General features: G+C 41.5%; 1 protein-coding gene across 10 annotated transcripts in view; it reads left to right on the plus strand.

Annotated features, from left to right (window-relative positions):
• The window catches only part of ablim3 (actin binding LIM protein family, member 3), a 59,923-nt gene that overhangs the window by 20,960 nt on the left and 26,733 nt on the right, over positions 1-12,230 (plus strand). For all 10 annotated transcript variants that reach the window (XM_036005019.1, XM_036005022.1, XM_031302542.2 and 7 more), the window contains exon 3: positions 3,490-3,673. In XM_036005019.1, coding sequence (XP_035860912.1) covers positions 3,490-3,673 — 184 coding nt within the window. The remainder of the gene's footprint in view (positions 1-3,489; positions 3,674-12,230) is intronic.

The following is a 12,230-nucleotide window of genomic DNA, read 5'->3' on the forward strand; positions in this document are numbered from 1 at the left end:
TCATTAACTTGGGAATTCTACATAATAATGATTTTCCACTCCAACTGTGTGTTCATTCCCATGAGTAGCATCAGTATAAATCCCCAAAGGCCATTCATAGGACAGTAAGACAGACCAGGCTGGTTCTGCGTTGGTTGTATTGGGCTGCTGTTTCTATGGGTGGGTGTCCACACCATGTGGAGCTGATTGTGAGGCTGTAACCAAAGCCTTTCATCTCGGAGCCAAGCTAAGCCACGTCTCTGCGGCAGCAGAGACACCAACCTCTGACCCAACTCCACCCACTGTGCTGGCAACTACAACACGTGTTGGGAGGGAGAAGTTTAAAACTTCTGCTTAATGGATATGGCTGAAATGAGAGAGCTTGAAAAGTAGAGGGCCTGCTTGCAAGTAGAGTGTTAAAAATTGAGGCTCTAATAGGGAGGTTTGAAGAATGGTTGTATTTATCTTTGAGTCTATCAACGTGCCCTTCAACAGCTGCAAATGCAAGAAAAACAAACCTTTTTCTACATAATCATGCATTATATTTAGCTTATCCAATGGACTTTAAATTTTCTCAACCAATGAAGGAACGCTTGGAGATACATGGTTTTATTTGGAAAGTCGCCTGATATGTAGAGTATGTGTCTATGAATATCATGTTGAACTTTCAGATGATCTCTTGAAGTGAAAACTATGGTTGGTTGTGACATTTTCTTAGTTAAAGGGACACTGTGTAATATACTTCACATATATACAGTTCATGTAAATATATTTTGAGTTTACATATTATTTTTTTTACGTAAAGTGCCTTTTATTAACTTTGAGAAATGTTCCTTGAATATTTGCTAGTAAAGTGAGAACTTAACAAATTAAATATGATTGGACCATTTAGATTTTGTCACATGATTGGAATATGTCAGTTAAATGTTTTTGCCATGACAAAAGGTTTCAAAGTGATTTAAAGTAATCCTCACTGAACAACATTTGGTATTTACAGCCACCAGTTCTACCACAACAAAACCAAATGTGCCACCACCACCTCGTTCAGTGTCAGGGACCGAGCTGTCTCTAGGGCAACTGTGGAAGGTTTACGTCTCCTATGGCAACTGAGGAAGGGGGACGTCCTTTGCCAGGCATCCAGCCAATCGTCCAGTCAGAAGAAAACAATATGATTAGCCAGAACAGGTGAACCATCCAGCCAGCCTATCCAATCCACTCTGAGCAGATCCAGTCTGTCCAATATGCTAATGAAGCGTATTAGGCTAATTGAGCAGATTCCAGTTTTCAAAATCAATCTGTGCGGAGAATGAAAAGCAAATCATTTCCAAAGAGAGAGAGAGGCATAGCAAAGAGGGAGAAAGCGAGGAGAAAAAAGAAAATTATAGCGCTGAATATTTCTACAATTTAGTTTCTACAATTTAGTTTTAAAAGATTAAACACATTTTTACTAAATTAATGCACTGGACCATTTCAAGACACAGCATTTTTTTTCCGTGATGAAGAGTTTAGTAGATGTGGAAATATTTACTCTCCCTTTCCCCTTTTCCATGAAGGCATCAGATAGCCTGTGGTTTGGGTTTATGGTAGGAGCCTCAGTTAGTCTGGTTTAAAATGCAGCAGGGACACTTTTTGAAGCTTTGTGCCATTCAGTGGCTCTGGAAATGTGGTTTACACACACACACAAAAATGTTTTTATAAACAGGCCATTTTAAATCTTAGCTCTGGTCTTCCTCATGCATCCCTTTTTCTTCATTATTCACTTTCCTCCCTTCTTCTGCTCTCCCACAACCGCCTTGCCTTGATGCCAATGACCTGTTGCAATGATAAAGATCCATCATCATATCTCACCATACATACTGTCCCATTTCATCATCCTATCTCTGCATACGCACAGTGCCATCTCATCAGGGATGGATTTATGTGTTTCCATTTTCCTGTGGGAGCTGAGATTGTTTTGTTTTTAAGTGAGGGCCCATTGATCTTTTATTACACCATTAAGTCAATACGCTCCACTCATAAACAGCTTGAGATTAAATGAGCCCCTTTGAAGGGTTTATGTGCATGTGTGTGTGTGTGTGTGTGTGTCTGTCTGTCTGTCTGTGAACTCTCAGCCTGCCAGCATACACTGAAAACTGGTGGCTATAGGGAGCCACATTTAGCCTGTATAGCAGCACCTCTAGTCTCTATAGCATGGCCAGGATGAAGCCATTCATTAGCAGCAAGTTGTTGATATTTGAGGTGCTTCAGAATGATGCATTGTTGAGTTTAAAATGTTTACTGCTTTATTTACTGTGGCACAATCCTTCTTCATTCACTGGCAGTGTGGCACAAGCAGCTTTCAGCATTGTCAGTTGGACCTGATATTGTTAACCTCATAATGAGCAGTTTTTTCATGTAAATTATATTTCTAAGCCACGCTTGCTGTGTCCCTCTGTTTCCAGCCCTTATGCTTAGCTAAGCTAACCAGTTGCCTGATCAAGTTAATAAGCATATTTTCCAAAAATCTCAACCCCCACTCCCATATTCTGTTGAGCAGAACTGGTCGGATGTTACACATATCATTACCAGCTGAGCAATTAAATGATGGTTGTAATTCTGTTAAGTGATAATTGGGTCAAGGCTATAATGCCCAAATAGAGGTTGAAGTTCAACAGTGATGAAGGTTTATGTTCTCTTAAATGGTAGTTTCAAGAAAGTCTCACTTGCTTAATACAATTTTGGAAAATGGGTAACTACTTATGAACAATACACGTGAAAATCTGGATTTGTATAACACAGCATGTGACCTTCATCCGTGCCATGTGTGTTCCCGCCGAAGGTTACAAAAACTGTCAACCGCATAGACTGGGAGAAACCAGAGACCAGCAACCACACTGGCCACTGACCTGAAGCCTCTTAGCTATACTATTACACCCACTGGAATTTACTCTGTTACATGGCAAAGCGCTGTAGCATACATTGTCTGCTTAGGATACACAATGTAGTCTCACACACACACACACACACACACACACACAAACTGAGCATGCACCTTGTGCATTCACAGCAAATGGTTTCGGTGCCTTTTCCATTGGTACTTAATGAGACTGCAGTCAGTGTTCTGATGATGCGGGGAACTTGCGGTCTGTTGTATTGTCTCCCTCTTCACGTTGTTTAGCACAAAATGACTTTTCCACTGATTATATCATTATATTCCCATCAGAGCAAATTGGCTCACCACTGTCTGGAGCTGAATAACTTCCCTAGCAGTCACGTGTGAAGACAAACACACACACCACAAATAAGCACATATCTCCACACAAACAGGTAAAAGGGTGCTTAGACTGAGAAAAAATGTCTCATGTCTAATGCAAGAAACATGGGAAAACATATAGGATTTGTAAAACACTTAATGCTGTTGAGTGTTTTGTTTTTTCATGTGATTTTAAAATCACATGACAAGTTAGTGCATGTGCTTTTGTGTTTTGAGTGTCCTGATTTCTCACTTTCTCTCACCTGTTCTCTCCGCAGTGTGTAACTGTGATCTGGCACGATCTGGCTTCTTCCAGAAGAAAGGAGAGTACATCTGCACGGCAGACTATCAGCGTCTGTATGGTACACGCTGCGACCGCTGTGACAGCTTCATTACAGGAGAGGTGGTCTCCGCTCTGGGACGCACATACCACCCCATGTGCTTTGTCTGCAGTGTCTGCAGGTACACACAAAACACACACACACACAGTCTCCTACTGTATATATACTTACAGTAGAAGGCTATATATGGTTGGGCAATAATACGGCAATATTATTTGTTTTGAAGTGTCTGACCCCCTGGCAAAAGTAAGTCCAATATTCACTCTACTTTTGTTTTGTTTTGGTCTTCACCAACTCCTGACCAAAATATCTGGTTCTTAAAGCAGCCATATTATGCTCATTTTCAGGTTCATAATTGTATTTTAAGGTTGTACCAGAATAAGTTTACATGGTTTAATTTTCAAAAAACACCATATTTGTGTTGTACTGCAGTGCTCTCTCTCACTGCTGCAGATCCTCTTTTCAGCTGGTCTCTGTTTTAGCTACAGAGTGAGACCTCTTTTCTTCTTCTTCTTCTTCTGTACTATCTTTGATTGCACTGCACATGCCCAGTAGCTCAGATGTAGATCATGTCAGCTAGCTAGCTCCATAGACAGTAAAAGAAAGGCTGTTTCTACAACTTGGGTCAGTTACAAGGCAGGATTAGCTGGGAGACTTCTAAATGAGGGCACACATGTAAGTAGTTCTTTTGTAGATTATGGTGAACTTGTGTGTGCTGTAGTAGCGCTTTGCTATTGAGAACGAGGTAGCATGCTAGCGTTAGCATGCTAGCGTTAGCCATAGCGTTAGCATGCTAACGCTACGAGCTAATGGTTGCGGTTAGCCTGCTCGTTTCGGCTTGTGACGTCACAAGCCGTGCCGATTTTGAACAGCTCACCCAGAGACTGAAGACAGGACACATTCAGAAACCGTATCTCACTCTAAACAGCATGGATGGATTTTTTTCAAAGTTTGTATGTGTGTGGAAGCACCAGAGACACAAAATAACACCCCAAATCCCAGAAAAAGTGATTTTTTCATAATATCGGCACTTTAAAGGACAATTCCGGCGCAAAATGAACCTAGGGGTTAATAACTAGGGTTGTCAATCGATTAAAAAAATGTATCTAATTAATTACAGACTCTGTGATTAATTAATCGAAATTAATCGCATACATAATTAACGGTGCCTGAACCGATACTTTTTAAGAAAGTAAAAAAAGAAAGGAAAACAAAGGGTACTAAACAACAGTTGGTGACATTAAAGAACGTCTTGTTTATTGCTAAGGCCATATGGTCAAAATCAAATGATTTAATAATAATGTATAACAATAACAATAACTTATTTCACTAGTAAATTGCTGTTGAACGACAAAAACAACAACCAAGGACATTTACAATAACTTCAAATGCACCACGAAGCTGTAGTTTACCAGTTTCATTGAACGCACCGTCTGTGTTGTTTTTCCGACGGCAGCTCGGCAGCTGCAGATTGTTACATCCCGCTGTTGAGTCACAGTCCTCTACAGTAAAACACAGTCACACTTTACACCGTTCAGCGTTAGCTGTCAGCATTGTAACCGTGTTTAATCCAGCTACTAGCTAGTGGTAGGCTAACGTTAGCTGCTGTCGAGTATTGACCCTTTGCACGTGACGTCACACTCCACTCGCGCGAATTATGAACGCCATAACGGCAGTGGTCGGGGCCTTTGTGCCTCTTAACAGACACACAATGCAATTAATGTGTCTGTGCCACATGAACAGGGCCCTTACGTGTCAACAAGATGCGTTTTCAACTCAGACATTGTTTAAATTCACCTACCCTGGTCCCTGTCTCGATCCTGCTGGTAGCTAGCTTGCCCTGCTAGCTGATAGCTGATAGCCGTTAGCTGCTAGCTGCCGTCCGGTGAGTGCCGTCCAGCTACTACCGCACTACTGTTTTTTTTTAGGGGGGAATAAACTTCAAGACGTGGCATGACCTGTCCTCTGGACATAGCCACACCACCGCTGCTCCGCGGATTATTATTGGGATAATTATCACAGAAGCCTGTCTGAATACACTCATCGGACGGCAGCTAGCAGCTAACGGCTAAAGTACTCGCGTAGCTATAGCGATCAAGATTAACGTAAAAATTGCCCGGAATTCTAGTAAAGAATAGATGTTAATACAAAATAAACCCTAGATTGATGTCTTATCTTTGCCATTATGAGGTACCTCAACCCGCCGTTAGCGTAGCATCACGTACCTCTAACCCAGCCAGCTACAAAGAACTGGTTAGCATCCAGACTTTTAAAAGCTTTGAGATCAGCACCAGTATATGGGGATACCCCGTTTACCACATAGTGGTACAGATCGTGTGGACTGAAGTCGGGCAGACTCTGTGATTTAATGAGGTCTGTGAAAACGGAGGGAGAACGAATTAAAGGTCGGTATCCAACCCTGCTATCTCCAACTTCTCCAAATACTGCTCTCTTTGTGAGCACCTACCAGATGCCCTACCTCGACCGATAACGGCACGACAACTTGTTGTTCAATAGAGAAGCCATATAAAGCCACAAATACAGTTTATTTAGTGTTATGTATTTCAAACTGATTGAAACTATGAAACTTTCCGCTCGTCCACTACTGTTTAACCTGTGCTTCTGCCGTCCGTCATGGCGCCGTCACGTGGTCGTGTGACGTGTTTGCAAAGGGTCAATAATGTTAACTAGCTAGCGGTAGGCTAATGTTAGCTGCTGTTGAGTATAGTGTTAACTAGCTAGCGGTAGGCTAATGTTAGCTGCTGTTGAGTATAGTGTTAACTAGCTAGCGGTAGGCTAACGTTAGCTGCTGTTGAGTGTAGTGTTAACTAGCTAGCGGTAGGTTAACGTTAGCTGCTGTCGAGTATAGTGTTAACTAGCTAGCGGTAGGCTAACGTTAGCTGCTGTTGAGTATAGTGTTAACTAGCGTCACGTGCAGCGGTGTTTGTGTTGCCTGTATCGTCTGTTTCAGAGCATCAGAGAGAAGAGCAGACATATCAGTGGCCCCAGATTTCGGTAGCCAGGGTTGGCAGGAAGAAGATTTTTACAAGTAAATGTTCAAGTTAGTGATCCAGGCAGCGCATTCTCGTCTCCCTCCTTCATTTTACAGTCCAATGGTGGCTAGAACGGCTCCGGGTCAAACGTCAATATGGAATGGATTAATCTGCGTTAATCTGCGTTATTTTTTTTAACGCGTTATTTTTTCTCAGATTAATTAATCGAAATTAACGCGTTATTTTGACAGACCTATTAATAACATATGTGTAACGAGTCGACCGTTCTCTGGGACATGTTTTCATGCTAATTGAATGTGTCTCTAGCTTGAAACAAGCTAGCGTGAACAGCTGATTAGCTTACAATGCTAGCCTTCGGGGCAGAGGGTAAATGGCTATTTCTACACCACTAACAAGGCTCAAAATAGCACCACACTTCAACGGTAGCATAATGAGGGTCCCTACATGTAAACCCAAGCATTGAGAACTTTGTAAGTGTACAGACAGTTTATTAAAAAGATAGTTTATGACCAGTCGAACGACGAACGCCGTGCAACCAGTAACCAATAACATAGCTCAAGCAGGGCGTTCGACTGGTCATGACTGTTTTCCAAGATGGCGCCTGCCTGTATCTGCGAACGGTACTGTCTTTCTAATCTATCTTTTTAATAAACTGTCTGTACACTTACAAAGTTCTCAATGCTTGGGTTAACATTTAGGGACCCTCATTATGCTACCGTGGAAGTGTGGTGCTATTTTGAGCCTTGTTAGTGGTTCCCCGAAGGCTAGCGTTATAAGCTAATCAGCTGTTCGCGCTAGCTTGTTTCAAGCTAGATACACATTCGATTAGCAAGAAAACATATCCCAGAGAATGGTCGACTAGGTACACATATGTTATTAACCCCTAGGTTCATTTTGCGCCAGAATTGTCCATGCTAAATATTCCACTATGTTCACCAGCTAGTTTCTCTCTGCCATTTGGTATTAGACGATATACATTTGTATGATTTTTTTATTAATGTGATAAAGTCTCTTGATTTGTCATGTATTCATTCGTTCAAAATCTTTCGATCCCGTGCCGATTTCTATACCTCAGTTTCGATGCCGGTTCCTTAATGATACTTTTTTCAATACCATATGTATTAAAATTAGGGCTGTCAAACAAATACATTTTCTTAATCGCGATTAATCGCTGAATTTCTATAGTTAATCGCGATTAATCGCATGTTTTATCACATGATTAAAATTCTATTATTTTGCATTTCAGAACTGTTTTTAAGTCCATATTAACAATGGAAAGCCATTCTTACCAGTGGATCTTAATTGGGAATCAAATGAATGCAAAGAAAGTGACTTTATGAACTTGATTTTAAGATTTGTATTTGTTTATTATATATTTAATCTAGTCACACATTTGAATCTAGAGTCAATATTAGGGTTGGGTATTGTTTGGTTTGGATACCGGTGCTAGAGCGGTACTTTTAAAACAGTACCGGTGCCTTAACGGTGCCTGAACCGATACTTTTTAAGAAAGTTAAAAAAAAAACTGTTTGCAACATTAAAGAACGGCTTGTTTATTGCTAAGGCCATATCGTCAAAATTAAATGTTTATTAATAATGTAATTACTATAACAATAACTTATTTCACTAGTAAATAGCTGTTGAATGACAAAAACAACCACCAGATGGGAAAAGGGCATTTAACAACAACTTTGAATGCACCACGACGCTGTAAATTACCAGTTTCATTGAACGCACCGTGTTTTTCCGACAACAGCAGCTGCAGATTGTTACATCCCGGTGTTGAATCCTCTACAGTGAAATACAGTCAGCATTGACATTGAACTAATGAAGAACTAACTTAAGAGTAAAGGAATGGAATTGAATTGCCTTGTTGCTGAAAGGTGCTGTAGAAATAAAATTGCCTTGCCTTACAACCTCAGCCTGTCAGTCAGTCACCAGGGCACAGAAACCACTGTTGTTCCTGCTTGTCTCAGAGGAAGTGTAACGTCAACAGCACCGCGACCGCTTTTGCCTCTCCATTAATATCATATCGCAGCAAACGCTGTCTGTGTGAAGTTTTGAAAAACTGTAACCACACTTGAAACCACTTTATCGGCATTGCCGTGACTCACTGTGACTTCAATAAAACTGCAGAGCCGACGTAGTTTGCTGTGTGTGTGTGTGTGTGTGTGTGTGTGTGTGTGTGTGTGTGTGTGTCGGAGCTCTGCTCTCTGTCAATATGCAGAGAGGACAGATAAGCTTGCGCTTACGCACTCAGCGCTTTTGGAACCGAAATTTGGCACCTAAAGATAAATCATTTTTTGATACTCATAGAATCTGAGTATTGCGGTCGGTGCCATAAAAGTATCGACGTTCGGTGCCCAGCCCTAGTTTACACAAGCATTATTGCACAAGGAGACCAGGTGAACCAAAGATGGGAAAAAATGGATTAGACCTTAAACATGACGAGTCTGTGTGTGTGTGCTGTACGATTTACTTTGATCACTTCTTTATCTGTACTGCTCTGTATCTGTTCTGTAGTGTGATAAAGCACAACATTTCTGATTCATTAGAGAACAGGAGATGAATTGAGGAGCTACTGAAAATAAAATTAATGACTGTTTTCTGCCTCTAACCGTGCAATACTTCCTGAAATGATGCTACACAAGTTGCATCTTTCAAAAAATATATGCAAATGTGACTCATTTCTTTATCAGCTCATGATTCAGTCTTGTTTCAGTTTTGGCTCCTGCATGTCAATCAGTCTGATTGGAAAGCCCAGGCGGGTCTGTCGTTTTGCTTAGTCAAGACACAATTCCAAAAAGAGAGCTGACTTGGTGTTTCACGCTGTTAGATTAAGTAAAAGTAGGCCATCTCTCCTCTGACCTCCATCAGTGCTCGTGTTAAGCTCCTTCTGAACAAAGTAAGAGTCAGCCCTGTTGGCTCCTTTCCTCTTTTTACTTCACCTTTTCACTCCTCTTGTCACTCTCTCCTCTCTTTCTCTTTCATGCCCAATTCTTAAAAAGTCCCTTGCTCACTGTTTGTTTTGCTCTGTTTTGCTCTTCCTCCCTCCCTGTCTGTTTCTCTGTTTTCCATGTGTTACTGTTTAAGGTTTACGTGCGATCTTCTCTTACCTCAATCCAGGAGAGTAGTGTTTGTCTGTTGTTGTGTATCTGCTTGCTATTGGCTGATAAACATGCTGAACTGACACCAACTGGCCAGTGGAGCAGTCCTGGCAGTGACGGGGACGTTACGTCTGCGTGTGTGTGTCTGTCAGTGTGTGTGGAGTCAACTGGAAGAGACAGCGAGAAGTCGAAGGGTGAATGTCTTTTTTCCTGCTCTGTCTGCCCTCTGTCACATTGCTCACAATTCTTTCTTGTACCTCCTCTATTTTCCCCCATCCTATCTTCCTTCTCCACCCCGTCCTCTTACTCTGTCTGCTCCCCCTCATCCTCATCATTACCGTCATCATTAGGGGTGGTGCTGTTCACAAAATCCACGGTTCGGTTCGTATCACGGTTTTAGGGTCACGGTTTTCGGTTCTGTACGGTTCTTGTTATTTTTTCTTTTAATCTTTAACACTCCAGAAATATACTTCAGCATATGATATATAGCTAAAATGAGCATATTGATTGCATGTTGCACAATACATGCACACAGTGGCAGTTCTATCTATTGTTTTATTTCCGCTGTCATCATAGGTAACATGAAATCCAAAATGTTGCCACACACCAGACTATATACGACGCTGGAGCATCCTCCAACTCCGGGCCATAGGCTCCGGGCAGCCTTCCTCATCTCTCCCACTTACCATTTCTGCATGTGACATGACTTGCAGCACTCCACACTCCACTTGAGGAGCGGTCGGCTCGGCGCCTCTCAAAATCTGACGAAAATCTTTTAAACTGATCTTTGTCGATCAAAAAAAACAGACAGATTCAGCAACTGTATGGCCTATTTCTCGCTTAAAATGTTTTCAGAAACACTTTTCGTTGAACTATTTTTGTAAAATACGAGATCGTATTCAGAACGAGACGCCATTAGAGTCTGTTTTGAAATTCGGGAGCACCAAGAACCACGTGACGCGTTCGTCCAATCAGCTGCCATGTGTTGCGTTTGTCACGCTCATCCCCCTCGTCGTTTCCAGTAAGTGTTTAACATAGGTGTATAAAGTGGGCACTACGGCAGTAAGTGGTTAGTGCACATTAACAGTGGACTGACGAATCGTGCGACGCACACACGCTCCGAACAGAGACAAGCCAACCGAGAGGTTCGGATGTTTTTTCATGAACCGTAAAATCATCATCACCCCTAGTCATCATCTTCCCGCTCTTAATCACCGTTCTCATGCCGTCGTCTTCCTTTATGTGTTCATCATCATCATCCCTCCCTTTCTCTTTGTCAACACAGCCCCAGCTATAATGAAGGCAGATTGCAAGGTTCACTTTCCTGTGCTTATGTTTTTTTTAAGAAAGTGATCGAAACCAAAGGGCATATCTCTAAAGCCAGAAATAGCTTTACTTCTGTGTCCAGTTTGGGAAAAAGTACATTAAATATGTAAACAGAGTAAATTTTTAAAGCGCTGAGAAAGGCTGACAAGGCATGAGTGTCTTGAGGGAGTGAGAGCAACACACAGGTAAAGACAAGGTCAGGCAGACTAACACACTCTTCTGCACCATCACAGCATTTCCTGTGTTTAAAGCTACATTGTGTAAGAATTTCTCCCATCTAGCAGTGAAATTGTATATGACAACCAACTGAATATTACTTTCTAGCCCCATTCCGAGCGCGTTAAAACTCCTACGGTGGCCGTATTATTCCAAGATCAGTGTTGGGAAGGATACTTTCAAAACGTATTCCGTTACAGAATACATGGCCAAAAATGTAATTTGTAACGTATTCCGTTACATTGGATTACTTCCACATTTAATTGCATTTTATAAGTGTAGGAATGCGGCCAGCACATCCAGCTTACTAAACAGGCCTGTTCTGGTGTGTTCTTCTGTTCCAACTGGCTGAATATGTACCTGAACAAGCAGATAGATTTTTGTATTTGTAGTCCCGAACTGCATACTACAAAAATCTAACCGCAGTCTTAGCTACCACGAGCTAATTTTAGCTAACGTTAGCTAGCATGTCAAACGGGGTTAGTCAGTCTTTCAACGGCTCTGGGGCTAGTAAATCAGCACATAGGAGAATGTAAAGTCGCATGTCAACTAAGCAGGTAGCTACCTGATACAACTATAAAATAGCAAGGTGACCAGTAAAACTACCGCAGACGACTACCCCTGGCTAATTAAAAAAAAAAAACTTTAAGATGCTTCTTCAGGTTGGAGGTGGAGTCATTTGGATGCTGAAAGGAGATTGGTTGCTGGCAAGCAGAGGTTGCACTGCACAGTTATATTTTGTTCTCCCTTCTCTTTCTTCAATGTGAAATGCTGTTTGAATTTCCAAGATAGAAACGCATTCCTGCCCTGGCTCTGTTGTGCCGGTTCCGACTCCATTGTGACTGATCACGCAAATCACGCAAATAGCTAATTTTTTTCGTTTTCATATTGGGGCTTCTGGGAAATGCATGGAGTTTCCTTAATTTATTCAGAGAGTGAATAAACTTGTGAAACAGAGAAGTATCGTCATGTAATCCATTGATTTCAACAATGTAACAAATACCAACTATTTAAA

The sequence above is a fragment of the Sander lucioperca genome, chromosome 1 (genome assembly GCF_008315115.2).
Source record: "Sander lucioperca isolate FBNREF2018 chromosome 1, SLUC_FBN_1.2, whole genome shotgun sequence".
In the NCBI taxonomy this organism is placed as follows: domain Eukaryota; kingdom Metazoa; phylum Chordata; class Actinopteri; order Perciformes; family Percidae; genus Sander; species Sander lucioperca.